We start from the raw sequence: 18,021 nt of genomic DNA, 5'->3' as shown, positions 1-18,021 counted from the left end.
ATCCCTTTCCCATTGGAAGGGGAAGGGGAGCTTCAAGAAAGCACCACAGAAGCAAGAAGAAAGAACATGGAGGCGTGGGGAGGATGATTTCACTCTCCTTGGTGCTTGGCTGGGAACTGGTCTTGCATAACTAGCCTTGGATATTTTCAGGGAGGAAAATGTGCGTTTCATTTTGTTCTGTCTTTGAACATAGGATGAAAGTCTCCCGGGGGAACTGAGTCCTTGTCTGCCTTTGTTCCTTCTCCTCTTCTTCTTTTGCTGAAAGTGACTAGATTGACGCCAGGTGAATAGCAATGGCTGTCCTCCATCACCCAGAGAGTCGCTTATAGTTTCTACACATATTACAACTCTATCCTTTTAGGAGCAACAGTGGACGGAAAGGAGAGGGTGGGAGAGCAGAGGCTTGTGTAAGACAGGCCTGGTGTGGAAGCAGGTTCTACCTCTTTGAGGTGTGTGGTCTTCAGCCTCCTTTTCTTTGCTTGCAAAGGAAGAAAGATCTATCTGCCTTGCAGTGTTGTAGTGAGGATTGAACAAGAAAACCTGTGCCCAGCACAACGCCCAGTGCATCATAGGCATTCAGGTAATATGAGTTCCCCTTTCCCTTTTGTCACGTTTTCCTATTTCTTATATGCCTTTCTTCCATTTGCCTCTGGTCTCCCTTTCGCCTCCTGAGCTGTTCAGCACAGTCTGCTCAGCCTTGCATCTGAGATCCTTCGTGCGTCAAACGCTTTCCCTTCCAACTCTATGTGTGTGTCTCCTTGTGACAGTCCGTCCCTCCTGCCAGCCAAACGACCTTCTTCCCCTTCTCCGCATACACCCGGGGAGCATCCCCCTTCCTGCTGGCAGACGGCTGCTTCTTACTGTGTACTCATGTGGCAGAGAGAGCAGGCCCTTCAATGTCTCCTCTGAGGACACTAATCCCATCATGAGGGCCTCATCCTCATGACCTCAGCTAATCCTAATCATCTCCCAAAGGCTTCATCTCCAAATACTGTTACCTCGAGGGTTAGGACTTCAACATATGAATTCACGGGGATACAAACATTCAGTTCACAACAGAGCAAAACCTGAGGTTTCCCTGAGAAGAAGGAATTCTGCCTCAAGACTGCAGCCTCAACTCCTGCCTGGGTTTCCAGCCCTACAGATTTCAGACTGGGCAGCTCCCCACAGTCACATGTGCCAGCTACTCGAAACCTCTCCCTCCAGCTGGCTAACTGGTAGAGAGATCTCCTACTGGTTCTGTTTCTCTGGAGACACCTGACTAATATAAACTTAGAGGCAGCTGTTGAGTTAATAATTTTCTGCCTTTCACGTTTGGGCCAGGAGTGACTTAAATCAGCCCAAATCAAGAAATTGAAAATCTGACACTTCTTTGGGAAAATAGTGACCCTGTTTGCCAAAGCTGATTTTCCGACTATGGGATCAAACTCCAGATCCTCCGCCAACCACTCTTCCTGCTGCCTCAGGAGTTTTATCGATTGAGTTTTCATTGGCAAGTTTCATCAAGAGCTGCTCTGGTCAACAGTGGCTGCCACTTGAGAGCCTAGAGACAATTTAACACCTGTAGTCATCGCTTCATTAAGCCCATTTCTTTATTCTCAATCCTTGCATTGTTTTAGAAATTTAGAAAAAGACGAGTTAGAAAAATGAGATAAAGGGTAACTGGGAGGGTGTGGTACATCCCCCGGAGACTCATTCTTCTTTCATTTCACCCAGTTTTTATCTGTTCCTTTAGACATTAATTCTCATCAGTCATCTTCATGTCAGGATGGATTGTTTGATTGAAGTTTCATTGTCCACAATTTGTGTGTGTGTGTATGTGTGTGTGTGTGTGTTTTTTGCGGCACTGTGAGGGTTGCAGGATCTTAGTTTCCTGACCAGGGATTGAACAGGCGCCCCCGGCAGTGAAAGCGCTGAGTCCTAACCACTGGACAGCCAGGGAATTCCCCACAATGTGTATAGATATCATTTTTGAAGACATGAAGGACCAATTATTATTAATAATATTAATGATGCATTACAGTTGTACAGCTTTGTACCAGAGAAAGCACTTTAATAAATCTTATTTCAGTTCATGCTTTAAATATTCCTGCACCAGAGCAAAGGCTTTATAGAAAAATCCCTTAACATTTATGAGCGATCTTTTTTGCAGGAGCCTTGTCAAGTCTTCAAAATCAATTTGTCACTTCCTCCCTAAAATAGAATAAAATGTAATGGAAGTGTTTGAAGAATACCTTCAGACACGATAGGCAGAGAGCAATACCACTGTACGGTGAGAAAGAAGCCAGATCCCCATGCACTGAGTTTGGGGCTGTGCTTCCAGACTCTGAGGCCTTGGCGACCTTCCTGCCTGTGACCATTGACCTCACTCAGCTTCTCAACCCATCTCAACCCCTGTATTTTCCTTGATGTATCTTGGGTCATCAATCACCTGTGATGGTTAAAACTGGAAAAGTTGAATTTTTAAGGGTTTACTGCAGGGATGGCAAATATGGAGCTTATTGTCAACATTTTCATACTCCAGACCTTTTGGCAGTAATATTCAATTATTTATGGAAATACCTCCCACTTCTCTTTGGACTTGGCCTCAGATCCTTCTTTGATGTAGTATTCTAAGCAACCACTACCAACCAATTAGAATTGGTGCTAGATTTGATCCCTCTTTGCCGCTCTGGCATCTTATTATTATTTTGCCTCCCTAAAGTGATTGGAAAGATCCCATATGACTCACCCAGGCTCCGAGAATTGTGGAATATCAGAGTAAGACACTTGGGAAATGGAGACAATCCCTCCACTTAATATTAACAGATGAGAAACTCTAGAGAAATGACATGCGTCACCCAAGGACACATGTGGCATCAGGACCGGAACCTAGATTTCCCTGCCCGGTAATCTCGTAACATTCTTAATATCTTTCCAGAGAAGAGGAGAATCCCCTTGTTCTCCCTATTCTGAATTAATGATAACGTTACAGGACATCTGTGTCAGAAGGAACCTGGTGCCCTCCTGCTCCAGCTTCCTATCCAGTGTAGGTAGAGGACCATCTTGCTGTTATTTGAATATGTCCCATGGTCGAGACCTCTTTGTCAGGAACCCTTTCCATGTTGGGTGCTAGTGGGATTAAAATCTTCTTCCCTAGAGCTCTTGACAGTTGGCACCAGTTTTTCCTTCTAAATGAGCCCTACAAATTGTGAATGTATTATCTTTCCCTGGGAAGATAGACATTTAACTTGGTTAAATGCATCTATTGCCACATGGCTCTTAAAAAAGTAAGTCTAATGGTGAACATTTGAGCACAGTATTGTGTGGGCAGGGAGATGCTTTCAGGCAGATGTTCTTTGGGGAAATTTCAAGCACTGCTTTCTCCTCTGCCTGCACGGCGAGGCCTGGTGCTCTCGGGGAGCACGAGGACTTAGTAGGGTGTCTGTGGCCAGGGACCCACAGAGCAGGCTGTTGTCACAGGCTCCATGGAGGTCCTTTATCTGAATGCGTCACTTTATAGGTATTTTCTGAGGGTTAAAACGGTTTCCTCTAGGGTATGTGAGCTTCATCCCACGTGCCATTTTGACTGATTGTAATTTTTTCTGCAATGTGAGCTGTTTTGAAGAGAAGAGTGTGCTTTTCCAAGGCACTTTTGAACTGCTCGTTTGCCATCAGCCTTTGACAAAGCTACATATTATGGGAAATACCAAAGGAGCAGCCCCACGCTCTGCTGTAACTCAGGGAGCATATTAGGCGCTGAAATTCTAATACCTCATTTTCATGACAAACGATGCAGCAAGGGCCCCAAACGGCGCCCGTGAATCTCCCGTCCCGCCTGCAGTCACCCTGGGAGAAGGAACTTGCCCAACACTTAACCTCTCTGCTCTGGCACGTGGTTGCAGGAAGTGTACAGGGAAAGTTGACCACAGGCTAGGGATGCCGTTCACGTGGCTCCGGTGCCCTAATAACTTGGAGTGGACTCAGTCTTCAAGCACGGGAACATGTCAAGAGACCAGGATTATAGTAGTTACACTTGACATTTCCCTGAATACAGAGGCCTTGGCAAAGGGGCGATTGACAGCCACAGGCGTGAAAACACCCCATCCAAGAGAGCACATTAATTGTGGTTAAAGTTAGCTCTCCAGGGGCTCTGTAAGAGGACCAGAAGGTTTCCAAGAAGCTTGTAAGCCTTCGTTTCATTCACTTGATATGCAGATGGGAGCAGGACTCAATGTTTGTATCAACCCTGGATGTCCCCAAGCGCATTCAGGCTTAGTTATGACAATTTTCACCACAGAGCAGAATTCAGAAGTAGAAAACAGGCGAACTTGACCTTCATATAGAAGACTCTAGCAATTAAAATACAAGGGGCTAATATTAGGGTTCTCCAGAGAAACAAAACTAAAAGGATGTGTGTGCATGTGTGTGGATGTGGATGTGGTATATGTGTACGTATGTACATATGTATGTAAAATAAGGGATTGGCTCACGTGATTATGGAAGCTAAGTTCCCAAATCTGCAGTCAGCAAGCTGGAGCCCTAGGAAAGCTGATGGTGTAGTTCAGTCTGACGGCCAGCAAGCTTAAGACTCAGGGAGAGCTGATATTTCAGTTCGAGTCCAAAGGTAGGGAAAAAAGAATGATGTCCCAGCTTGATGGCAGCCAGGCAGGAGAAATTACCTCTTGCTCAGCCTTTTTGTTCTATTCAGAGCTTCCTCTGATGGAAGGAGGCCCATCACATTAGGGAGAGCAATCTGCTTTGCTCAGTGTATGGATTCAAATGTTAACCTCATCCAGAAACGCCCTCACAGAAACACCCAGAATAATGTCTAGCCAATATCTGGGACTCCCACCATGACCCAGTCAAGCTGACACATAAAATTAACCATCACAAGTCCACCGCTTGTCAGCTTGGCACCCATACACATCTCCTCAAACTATCCTTAATCTCCAAATAAAGACAATAATTCTGGTCATAATTCTGCCTCACATGATACAACTGTTCTGATTACAACCCCCAAATGCACTAACACCTACTACAGAAGAGGGGGTAAAACCCTTGAGTTATGTTTACTCTTCTTGATACCCTGTAATTTAAACACTGTGATATAAAAGAACAACACTTAAACACTGTGCTGTAAAGTCAATACATCTTATGTTACAAGATAAGGGAAAAAGAGAGGGAACAAAGCAAACATATTTGCGTAACACACACATATTCATGACAAAATGAGGAAATACTCATAACCATTACCTCCTTATTTCTGTAACTGGTCACCTGGTCATAGCTGGTATTTGTAACTACCCTCTTCCACTTCCCATTCCGTATTCCCTTCGCTTTCAGCAAACACCTCAGCTGCTCATGACTCTTTACCTGGTGGGGTGACTCAAACCTTCATTCCTCAGGGGTCTGGGTCATTCATAATCCTGCCTAGATTGAGCTGTCATAGTTTTGCATTGACCTTAATCACAGGACATGGAAATACTAAGACATGCCCTAAAGGATCTCCTGTGTTCCAACATACTCTTATTTACCTCCATTGTGGCGTTGTAATCCAATACCCCCTGGTAGTCAGGATCAGTAACTCCCTTCTTTGCCTGTTGATTCAAAGGCATGAGGAACCCAAAGTTGCTGGGTGTGGGGGGCAGTCTTAGCTTCTAGTTCAATGGAATCATTGTGTGTCTCCTGGTAGAAGCATTCGTCTCTCTCTACCCGACCTCTAGACCAGCAGAGCATAAGTCATGGGGACATGAAGTAAACATTTTGCGAGTGGGTCATTAGGGATGATAATGGCGCTACTTCATTTCTACCCCTTGATTCCTGGACCCATGAATCCAGGCCATGGGAGAATAGACAGTAATTCAGAGCATATACAGCCTTCTGGAGAACCTTGCTCCAGCCCTGCAAGGTATTGCCACCCAGCTGGGGCTATAATTGAGTCTTCCAATGGCTGTTCCATCATTCTATCAAGCCAGTTGCTTCAGGATGGTGGGAAACACGTATGATCAGAGAAGTCTATGAGCATGGGCCCATTGCTGCACTTCTTTTGCTGTGAAGTGAGTTCCTTGTTCACAAGCAATGCTGTGTGGAGTGCCATGATGGTGGAGAAGTCACTTTGGAAGTCTACAGATGGTAGTTTTGGCAGGAAAAGTAACTGTATCTGGAGAATCTGTTCTAGTGAGGACCAATTGCTGCCTCTTCCATGATGGAAGGGGTCTAATACCTTTAGCCTTCCATCAGGTACCTGGCTGATCACCCTGGGGAATGGTGCCAGATTGGGAGCTCAGTGGTGGTCTCTGTGCTGGCAGGTTGGGCACTCTGGGTGGCCGTGGCCAGGTCAGCTTTGGTGGGTGGAAGTCCATGTTGCTGAGCCCATGCGTGATCTCCATCCCTGCCACCATGGCCACTTTGTTCGCGAGCCCACTGGGCAAAATAGGGGTGGCTGGGGAAAGAGGCTGACTGGCATTGACAGCTCATCTAACCACTTGATTATTAAAAGTCCTTCTCTACCCAAATGGCTTGGGTAGTTAAGGCCCTGGAAGAAGCTACAGTGGAGAGTCAGTAGCAAGGAGCTCTGAGTAAGAGGTGTGTAGATGGACCCATGGTAGTGGACGTGAAGTGTGAAGACTTTTATCACGTGACAGTGCTCACCAGGGAGAAGCTACTTCAGAAGACTCACTATCAACTGACTATACAGAGAGACTTGGCTGGTTGAAGTCGGCCAGGCTCTGTCACTAGCCACCAGGGCTGGCGTCATGCACACATGTATAACGTGGCCGTGGTGGCTGGGATGGAGACCAGGCAGCATGGATTCCTACTCGCCAAGGCTGATCTAGCTACCGCCTCTGCTGGTGTCCAGCCTATTAGCAGCAAAGACAAACACTAAACCCCAATATGGGTCTATCCCTTGAAGAGACCACACAGATTTTTGGTAGCAAAAATGACTGCACTGGACCACTTCCATCCTTGAGAAGGGAACCATTAGTCTTCCTAGAATTGATGCGTATTCTGGGTATGTGTTTTTCTTTCCTGCCTGCAGGGTCTTAGCCAGTACCATAGACCAAGGGCTTACAGGGTAATTGACCCACTGCGTAACATTTTTCCAGACCAAAGGACTCACTTCCCAGCAAGGGAGGTGTAGTAGTGCATACACTGGAATAGGTATCCCGAGAAACTGGATGCATTTTCCAGGTCAAGGGAGACTCTTTGTAAATGCACCAAAGTATGAAAAAAAATCATGGATGCTGACTGTGGGATAATAAGAGTTGGGCTGTGGGAGCCAGCTCTGATGCCCTACCTGCCCACACCTAGGGTGGCGTCTGTCTCGATCCTCCCTCTTAATCCTCAATGAGATCAGCTCTCATCCCGGGAAGGGTGAGGACGGTATTCTTTGCTAAAGGCACTCAAGTGTCTTCCACACCCTCAGTACTCCTCACGGTACATATTTGCTTTTCTCCATCACTTTTCCCGGCATCACCTGGGAGCACATTTATAAAGGAGACCGTGTGAATAAATCTGGATAGAAAACACATTAGCTATTTCTTAGTCCCATTCCAAAGCTTAGCTGAGTTTATTCGATTTGATTAAAGGATTTTATGTCTGGCCTGTTGGAGAGATAGGGATTAAGCAATAAGGAGCTTTTCCCTTCCTGGGATCTCCAAATCCATCACCAGACAATAGTGATGCTCTGGCTTCTTGGCCACTTTTCTTAAAATGACAGATTCTTTTCCTTCATTTCTATTAATGAGATCAGTCAAAAATGATGAAGCCTTCTGCGGTTTTGCAGGCCATAAATTATCGAACAGAAAAGCTGGAGGGGAGGTTAGAAAGAATGATAGCCCCAAACTTCATTCTGTAGGTAAGGGAACCAGAGAGGTTAACTGACTTGCTTGAGGTCACACGGCGAGTTACAGGTAGAGCAGTGAGTAGAGCCCAGGTCCTTGTCTCCTGAATCAGCACTGCTTTTTATCCTCTTTTGCTCCCAGAAATGGAGACTGAACCACACAGGGACTGGATGGTGAGAGGAGGGGACGAAGGGGAGGTTCTTCCCGTGCTTTTTCTGCTTGAAGCAAGATACACAATTTCAAGCAGCAGGCAGCTCTGACATTTTACAAGAGACACCAGCAGAGTGATGTGTGGGGAAAGCTGTGGGGTGATGAGACGGGGGAAAAGGGAAAAGGGCAATGTGAACCTGGGACGAGAAACTGCTCCTTGGTGATCTACACTCTGGTGACACCGACCAGGTGTCCTATATTTCTGGCCACCATCCACCCCCGCCAGGACAGACTCTCCCGTGAGGAGGTGGCCTCTGCCCAGCTCGAGGGAGTCTTTCCTCCGGAGAGTAGAGGACGAGGCATCAGAGACCCTCAGAGCTGGGAGGCTCTGCCCTCGGTCCAGGCAGAACTGGGATGTGGGCCGCCTACTCCTCAGGCCTCGGCTCTGCCCTCAGCTGAGGCCCCATCTAGACAGAGGCAGGTGCCAGCAGCCTGGATATTTATGAGATCAGAGAGGCCCTACGTCCTTGGCTTATTTCTTGAGAAGGTGCCAATCTTCCTCTGTTTTGGCTCATTGGTAGATCGTGACTGTTGGGCATGGACATAAAAAGATACTGAATGTTTAACTGGAAGCGGGTTGACTCTTGGCTGTCGGAGGTGAGCCTGGGCATGCCTCTGGGGGGGTGTGTGGGTCCAGTTGCAGGAGATGGAGGTGTCCTGCAGGCAGGAGAAGTTCAGCACTCAAGAGAAGATGGCCATCCTCGGTAAGGCAGGACGGGAGAGCCCAGGAGGAATGGGCTGCCCGGGGCAGAAGGAACGGGGCTGTTTGGGGCTAGAAGCATGCATTAGTGAATATCAGGAATGTCTGTGCATGGGCAGCAGTGGGCCAGGCACGGGAGGGGTTCAGGAGGTGTAGGGGAGTGTGGGGCGGGGGTTAGACAGCGTAGGAGACTGAGGCGGGTGCCGGGACCAGGCACGGTGGTCACGGCCAATCACCGGGGGACAGGGGGTCACTGGTTATAACCAGGGCCCTTGCTCCCGGGCTGTGTCCTGTCCAAGTCAGACAGCCTCTGGTCTGGCTCTGTGTGTCTTGCCCAGTGGCCACCAGCCATGGACCTCAGACTGGTGCCCTGATGCTTCCTCCTGTAGCTCTACTTGGACGTATTCACTCTTTTCCAGGCGTTTAGTCACTCAGCATATTTCTCGAATGTATATTACTGTGGTGCAGTGACCCTGGGGTGCCTGGGCCATGAGCCTGCTGGACCAGGGCTCCCTGATTTCCCACTGGGGGCATCGCACTCCACTCAGCTTCCCACAACACTGGGGGTCTCGTTCCCTGGGAAGAGGGTCTGCAATTTCTCTGAGCCCCAATATTCTTGGGTGTTTCCAAAAGAGCTCCTGTATCGGACAGCTCTGCATCCCAGACTGCCTGCTCCCAGGCTGTCTGCTCGTAACCCCGCCGACAAAACTGCCCCTACGGTTGCCCTATAGGACAGACTCCCGGCCCCCAAAACCTGCGCAGTGCATTTGCACAACTCCCTGGACTGTTTTCCCAGTCAAGTCTGTTACCCCACACACTGGGTGAGGCTGCCTCTGGCTCTGCTGCCTTCTGGTTGGCGACATCAAAGGCACGGCAGTGAAATGGTGGGGAGATCAGAGAGCACGTTGGGGAAGCATCACTACCTCTGCCAGGTAAGGATAGGGACTTGAATTGGATCTTAAAGAATGGATGGGAAATTTGCACGTGGCAATTACACAGTAGGCCTAGATCCACCTGCCTTGTCTACCAAGGACAAATTTCCATCCAATTTACATTACCTTAATGATCTTCAGATGATGCATAATTGTAAGCAAATCCAAGCCGAGTGAAGCAGGTGAAGGCTGAGCAGGTGGTGAAGGAAGAAGAGGAAGCTAATGACAAAAGCAGATGGCTCTTCGGCTGAAACATCCCCATGTTTCTTCCCCCTTCAGAACGTTATCTTGATTGGCCAATTACATGCTATAAGATCAGATTGAATTCCACAAAGAAACACTCGGTTGGAAATAATTGTAGGTAGAGTCATTTTATTAGTATTCCTAAAGACCTCTGATGAGTAATAATGATGGGAAATCATTAATATATATTTTCAGCTGCTTTAAAAATTAAATCTGTTCCACAATGTGTTTCACAATTTTATAGCCATTATACAGAACCCTTTGGATCATCTCACAAAAGGCATTCCACAAATTTGATCTGTTCTTGTATTGCATTACATTTTACAGCAATAATCTGGCATTTGCTGTAAGGCATCATCTCTTTCAGAAGCAGCGATGAAGGGAAGTGCAGGAGAAGGAAAAGAGTGGGTTCTGGGGAAGGAGTCGCCAGCCTCTTTTCAGAGCAGTACAAGGAAAGGGGTCAGATATGATCAATGTTTTTTGGAGAGATTTATTCCACTCTTCCCTGAGGCTTCCTGTTCAACGTTACCAGATATGTCTCTTCTTCAATTGTCCTTCAAAAAATAATCCATGCAGGGATTCCTTTATAAAACAGTGTGTAACATGGATCACTCTTGCCTCATTGCAGTGGGGCCAAAGGACACAGTACAGATGAGCCCAGCCCAGAGTGGAGAGAGTAGTTCATCCCCTCTGCTTCCTCAGCCTGCTGTTTCCATAGTGACCGTGATGCTCGGCAAACCTCTCCAGGCGTTTGAAAATTCAGATACAAAATTTACAGAGTAAATTTACAGGGAAGGCAAGGGATGTCCTAATCTATGGCAGTATTGTATTTTTTCACTTGTCTAAGTACTGTTTTAATTTTAGTTTGGAAAACCTAAAAGGTGTCCTTTAGTAGTATTGAGGCATCATACAGTTCTGAATGGAAGGGCCCTGACAACAGTGCCTAGAAGACTGAGCATTGACATAATTTAAATTCAGAGTTGATTAGACATCAGTTCTTGGGGCTACAGTGGCTTCAGAAGGAGCTCAGTTTCTACCCCGAGACCTGAGTGACAATCCTCTGGCTGAAATGAATAGAATAATGAATTACAGAAAATGGGAAAAGGAAGAAATTCATGGGAGGAGAGGTTCACTTCAAGAATCTTAAATGCTTCATGGGAGGAATTCCCTGGCAGTCCAGTGGTTAAGACTCCACGCTTTCACTGCCAAGGGCCTGGGTTCAATCCCTGGTTGGGGAGAAAAGATCCTGCAAGCTGCTGCTAAAAAAATAAAAAAATAAATTTCACACACACAAGAAGGTTCTTTGTGGGAACAAGACCCGGGCTTTATAGTGGGAGGGTTGCACCTTGTTAAATGTTACTGGTGGTAGCAGACTGGGGGTATTGTATTAACTGGCATGCATTTTGAGGGCTGTATCCATGTGTGAGCTTGGCGGGGCAATATGGCTGTCGTAGCCAATACTAATGCTCACCAATATCCAATGCTGTCCTTCTTGAGCTCATGGAAGATGCTACTTCCCAGACCCCCTGCAGTCAGGCAAGGCCATGTGACTAGTTCTAGCCAATGAACTGTCACTTGCGGTGATGCATGTCATTTCCAGGGTGACACAGTGACCCTTAAGCTTTCCTGTTGTGCCCTCATCCAGGACTGTGAGGGTCTTGTGCTGAGTTGGATGGAAGCAGCTGAGACTGCTGGGTCCCTGCTTGGAGGACAGCTCCCTGGACTGTGGCCCACACTCACAGAGGATTTTATATAGAAGCAAATACATTTTTGTGTGTTAAGCTAATGAGAGTTTAGATTTTTTTTTGTTACTTCAGCATAGCCTAGCCTATCTTGACTAACACCTGTGTATAATTTGATTTGGAATAAAGAAGGGTAAATTCCTAATCTAATATATAAAGTAATCATGTGAAAACTTAATATCTGGTTCTTGTTCATTTCAAAGGCTTCTGAGGGCAACAAGAAAGAGACCTTAAATCCTTGAGGGGTGAGATACCGTCTGGTGTGCCCCTGGAGTTCACAGTAGTAAGGACCAGGGAGACATCCTCAGGACACTCCTGATTTCCCACCAGAGGGAGGACAGCCCGAGTGGGCCTGGCCCTGGCTTTTAGTCGCACTGGTTAATGGAGTGAAGGACACCAGTTAGGGAATTACCTGCTTTAAGGTCAGCTCAAGGCACCATCAAAACAAGGTGGCCCATGTGAAGGCAGGTGGTCTGGGAGCTCCGGGAGCCCAAAGAAGAGGCTCTCACCCCATTAGGAACCTCTCGGCAGCCTGTTCTCACAGTGGGCCCGTCTGAGGCTCTCACCACGTTTGTGGATCCAGCGTCTGCCACGTCATGGCGCTGAAACAAATGACAGATGCACAAAACTAAAGGACGGCCTTGGAGAAAGTTTCTGTAGGACAGACTTTCCAGGTGAGTAGAGTCACTGATGGGTAGTTTCAGCCAGGCTGTGAGTGGGAGGTGAAGTAGTGCAGGTGTGGAAAAGTGAGCATCTCCTGGTGACACCCATGTCAGGTCCTGGTGGCCCCTGTCAAGCTGGGAAGTGACTCTGTCCTGCCATCAAAGCGATGCTCAACATGTGCTTGTCTTTCGTACCCGGGAGCTTTTATTCTTGGAACAAATCCTGTTCTCCTTCATTTTCTTCCCCATGTCCTAAGGTTGTGTTGGATTTCATTAGAAGAAGCAGGAAATTCTTAGGGAAAAAAATCCTCTTTATTTATGATAATATTAATCAATTCTGGGGACCCAGTGGAAATCACAGTCAATAGAATGTTTTCCCTAAATGCCATGATTTCTACTGGAATTGCTGTACCATGATTATCATCCAGTGGCGTGTCCTCGAGTTAACAATAGTTCCATGATATTGTTGGAAAGAATAGATTTCAGTGAGACACTGGCTCTCTCTGACTTTGTTTCCAGAGAAATCAATAAGATAAGAAACTTGCGGACACTTCTGCAACATGTGTTTATTCATTGGTATAATTCGTGGTTTTGTCTCCCTACCTGCCCTCAGGTGTTACAGGCTGTGGATCCTTAGTCCTCTTGACTTTCATTGCAGACTCCTGGTTACCTTCATATGAACTTCTCCATCCCCATCCCTTTTGATCTCTGGGAAGAAGAGACCCGGTGCTATCAGACAGAGCACCTGCCACATGCTAGTACAGAATCTGGGGTCTAGACAGATGCCCTTGGGTGGGATAGGTGAGCCTGGGAGACTCCATGGGCAACAGCAGGCAGAAGTCAGAGCAGAAAGGGGAGGTGTGGGTGGGGCCTGGAAGCAGGCAGTAAACAGAGGACTGGATTCCAGACCCAGAGGAGTTAACCTATGCGTAGGATGTGGAGACTGCCAACCAGTGTCCTGAAAATTTTTAAAATAATGGGAAGATTAAAATCCATTGCTTTTGATTTTTACTTGCTTTCTTGTACAACCTGAGGTTTGGGGAATGTCTATTTAATAAAATTCTTTACATTGGAATTTAACTGGCTATAAAATACAGTCTTCTCCCCAGTTTGAACTTCGGCACAGAGCCAGCAGCCAGTGGATAAAATCGGTGCTTACTGGGTTGGCTAAATTGTAATCTTGGAGCATCTATGAGCTCAGTTTTTGTCTTTATAGAATAAAGGGTAGTCTTTCTCTACTTTTAAGTGATCAGATGCAAAGGATATGTTTTTCTTTCCATCAGCTCTCTTTGCTTCTGAAATGCCCTTATTAATATGAAAAAATTCTAGACCCTGGAGACCTTTTAGGATTGAATGGGAGGCTACTTCTCTTAGAGTATGTGCAATGGGAATTTTCTCCAAGGCACCCAATTGAGAACAGTATTTCTGAAAGCCTCACATATAATTACTCTATGACCCAGCAATTCCAGTCCTGGGCATATACTCAAAAGAAATGATTGCATATATACTAAAAGACATGTACAAGAAAGTTGGTAGTTATATCTCTAACAGCCAAAAAGTAGAAACTCCCCAGATGCCTACCAACAGCAGAAAGGATGAAAAGTTATGATATACACATGCAACAGACAACTACAATAAGAAAGAATGAACTAGCAATATGTACAATAACCTGGATGTATCTCAAAGACGTAGTGATGAGACAAAGACGCCAGACACAAAAGAGGACACGCTCTGTGATTCCATTTATACCTGTTAAACTACGGTATGGGGATGGAATTCAGAATAATGTTTAACTTGGTGGGAGGATATTAACTGGGTAGGAGCATGAAGGAGCTTTTGAGGTGTTGGAAATGTCTTTGAATCTTGATCAGGATGGTGAATACACACACACACACACACACACACACACACATATGCAAAATTCACCAAGCTGCCTACCATAGATAGGTTATATCTCATACATAATAATCCTACTAATAAAAAGACTGATAAAAGATACTTGCTTTTTCAATCTAGTTTTACGTTCACATTCCTAATTCTTGTTAGGTTATACTGAAATGAAAGACAATCTATTTCATTAGAGTAAGAATATATTTAGCTAAATTAGTAGATAAGATGTAAGTCCAGGATTTAGGGCAAAGAATGGGGAAAATAAGACAACACAGAGGTGATATATTTATATGTATTATATTTAGTTTATATTCAGAATGAAATGTGACCAGATGGGCCAGAATCTCCCTGAGACTCAACTGAGCAAACCTTCTCCTGGTCACTCAGTCACTGGGCATCGTCTACACACTAAGAATTTTGAGATGAGCAACGCTGTGAGGCCCTCCTAAAGCTCCTTGAGAAGATGAAATGACATCTCATGGGTCCCATGTGGACATTCATGAGAAGTTAGCAGGTTTAGATAAGTTCCTCCATTGTCAGAGGAGACTTGGGAGGGGTATGTATGGTGGAAAGTGGATGAGAACCCACATAGGGTCTTGTGCTGCAAATAAAAGAGATTATTCAGGTGCTGCCAGCTCGGGAACTTCTTAGGACATGCAGATACCTTTCTTCTGCTATTATTATATTCATAGTTATTTTTTTATATTTTAAATTGAAGTATAGTTGATGTACAATATAACGTTAGTTTCAGATGTACAATATAGGGATTCGAAATGATCACCACAATAAATCTAGAAAGCATCTGTCACCATACAAAATTATTACACTACTATTGACTATATTCCCTCTGCTATACATGACATACCTCTGACTTACTTATTTTATAGCTGGAAGTTTGTACCTCTTCCCTTCACCTACTTCTCCCATCTCCTCATCCCTCTGTGCTCTGGCAACCACCCATTTGTTCTCTGTATCTGTGAGTCTGTTTTCATTTTGTTTTGTTTGTTTTGTTTTTAGATATAAGTGAGATCATATGGTATTTGTCTTTCTCTGTTTGACTTATTTCACTTAGCATAATACCCTCTCGGTCCATCAAGTTGTTGCAGATTGCAAGATTTTATTCTTTTTTATGGCTGAGTAATATTTCATTGTATGTATACATACCACATCTTCTTTGTCCATTCATCTGTTGATGGACACTTAGGTTGCCTCCACATTTTGGCTACCGTAAATAATGCTGCAATGAACATGGGGATGCAATCTTTTCAAATTAGTGTGTTTGTTTACATCCAGTAAATACCCAGGAGTGGAACTGCTGGGTCATATGGTAGTTCTATTTTTTGTTGTTGTTGTTGTCTACATCACTTTTTGATTGGCTGATTTTATAAGATAACAGTACATTTTAATAAGGAAAAAGTTCAACATTGAAGGCTCAGACATTCCTGGGGTACTGGGACGGAGATTTTCCCACTTCTTCCTCCCACCTCCCCGGCATCATTTGTGGCGGGGTGACAAGTTTCTGATCTTGGAAGGAATCGGGGGACAGGGAGACTTTCCTCTGTCTGAATGTCTCTCCTCAGGGGCTGCCTGGCTGCCAGTTGGTTTGTCTCTGTGTGTCTCTCGCCTACCTTCAGCGCCCTTGCCTGAGTCCCCTGTGGGATGGAGGGATGGTGCTGTGCAGGGGGCAACAGGGCACGTCAGCTGGCGAAGAGGCAGGTGATGATGGTGGTGGCAGCGATGAGAGGGCGCACAGGGGTGGGCTAGCCAGAGGGAAGTGGGGAGGAGTGAAAGGAGGGGAGAGGGGGAAGAAGGAAGACGGCAAGAGGGAAGAAAGCCAAAGAAGGTGGGGTGGCACCAGAGGGCAGGAGTGTGAGGGTTGGGAGATGGTCTCCAGTCTCTGGGTCTCCATCAACTCTTGTCTGGGGGTGGGTCTCGGTGCACTTTGTTTTTCTTCATACTGTCCAGGTATTCCTGTTGGGACACTGCCAGCACCGACGCTAGGATCTCATCGTCATCCCAGTCGTTCAGGCCAAAGGCAGAGGGGGACATCTGCTGAATGAGGGCCCGGCACTCCAGAGCAGGGTAGAGGGACACGAGGGGAGAAGTAGCCCGGTCGGCCCCTGTCGAGAACTGGCTGCTTGTACCTGGTGCACACGGTGAAGGAGGTTTGGCAAGAGCCAAGACAGTGCCTGGGGAAGGGGGCTTGAAGCCCAGCTCGGCATGCAGCTCAGGGTGCTCGGGTGACGAGGCTGAACTCCGCTGCCTTGGGGACCGGCTGGTCCACTCCTCCAGACCACTGGAGGCTGCTGCCGTGGCAGAGCTGCACGTGGCGCTGGCCTCCCGGGGCTGGCTGGGGCCACGGGCTTGGCGAGCCTGTCTCTGCTGATCGCTCAGCCACTGCAGGTAGGACTCCCGAGCCACTTGCTCCTCGATGGCCTCCTCTGTGGCCTCCCAGTCTGTGGCCCGCTTCTTGTCCTCCAGCATCTGCTGTTCAATCCACGACTCCTCCGAGGTTTTGATGGCCTTCTTCATCAGGGACTGCTCTGCAGAGCCCGGCTTGAATGATGGCAGCCCCAGCCCCACGCCAATGGTGGCCTTGTTAGGATTCACCACTGAATTGTAGTGGATATTCTGATGGTAGCTGACACGGATGGGTGCGTCCTCATTTTGATGGAGCCCATGGAATGTGTTGATGGGTTCTGTGCTGTACTGGTACACCTCCACGGGCCGGTTGTACATCTCTGCCATGGCCTGCATCTCGACGTGGTTGCCATGGCAGTTGTTTTTCCGCTTCCGGTGGATGTAGATGGTAAAGTCCTCTGTGACATAGTTAGAGAAGTAGTCGGCATTCTTCATCAGATAGTCCATGCAATGCCTTCGCACAACCTCGTGCATGTCCTGGTCTCCGTACACCTGGTCAGCCACAGCCCGGAAGAGGCAGGCGCCGTCCTCCTTCATCTGCTTGATGATGAAGCCCTTCTTGTCTCGCAGGGCCTTTTCAAACCAGTGCTCTTGCTGCTCGACGGTGGCAGGGTCCATGGCCTCTATGCGCGCCGCAGCCGCTTCGTACTCATCCTCACTGTTGTAACCGGCGCCGACCTCCTCACGCTCAGGACTCGCCCCGCCAACCGCGCCGACCCCGGGGGCTTGACGCCGCCGCTTGCTGTGACCCGGCCCAGAGCAGCCGCTGCCCACGCCCACGGCACTGCCCACGCCCGTTGCCGTGGCACCCAACGCGTCCGCGGGACCGCCGGGGCCCCCGCAGGGAGGAGGAGAGGCCTGCTGTGGCCGGGGGCCTGCCACGGCGCCGGGCGGCACGGCCAGCGCCCAGCGATGGAGGGCACCCGGCGGCCCCGGGAGCGGGCCCTGAGGCGGTGGCGAGGCTCGAGGACGGGCGCCAACGACGCCCGAGTCACGGTCGCGATCGCCGCCGCCCACGCCTACACCCCCGCCGCGGCGAGGCGCCGGGGGCAGCGGCCCGGGCGGCGGCGGCGGCTCGTTGGTGGGGTCGGCGTCGGGAGGCGGCGGTTTCTTTTTGGGGAGAATAGTCATGGCGGCACCGCCGAGTACCGCCCCCCCCCACGCCCCGAACTCGGCGCGGGGCACGCCGGGAGAGGCAGTTCTATTTTTAACTGTTTGAGGACCCTCCATACTGTTTTCCATAGTGGCTGCGCCAATTTACGTTCCCACCAACAGCGCACGAGGGTTCTCTTTTCTCCACATCCTGGATAGCACTTGTTATTTGTTGCCTTTTTGATGATGGCCATTCTGACGGCTGATTGTGAGGTGATTTTGTGGTTTTGATATGCATTTCCC

The 18,021-nt window shown here is 47.7% G+C and overlaps 1 protein-coding gene across 1 annotated transcript; it reads right to left on the bottom strand.

Moving 5' to 3' along the window:
• Positions 1-15,893: 15,893 nt before the first annotated feature.
• On the bottom strand, positions 15,894-17,757 carry LOC103020808 (OTU domain-containing protein 5-like). Its single transcript, XM_057550211.1, has one exon. The coding sequence runs from the start codon at positions 17,755-17,757 to the stop codon at positions 16,114-16,116; it is 1,644 nt and encodes a 547-aa protein (XP_057406194.1). The 3' UTR covers positions 15,894-16,113.
• Between the last annotated feature and the right edge of the window lie 264 nt (positions 17,758-18,021).

This window comes from Balaenoptera acutorostrata, chromosome 7, assembly GCF_949987535.1.
Source record: "Balaenoptera acutorostrata chromosome 7, mBalAcu1.1, whole genome shotgun sequence".
NCBI lineage: Eukaryota > Metazoa > Chordata > Mammalia > Artiodactyla > Balaenopteridae > Balaenoptera > Balaenoptera acutorostrata.
The sequence above is the reverse complement of the archived record's forward strand: the minus strand, read 5'-3'. Positions and strand labels throughout refer to the sequence as shown.

Bases quoted from the DNA above. Each gene is read 5' to 3' on its own strand.
- LOC103020808 (XM_057550211.1), bottom strand. From the start codon at position 17,757: ATGACTATTCTCCCCAAAAAGAAACCGCCGCCTCCCGACGCCGACCCC.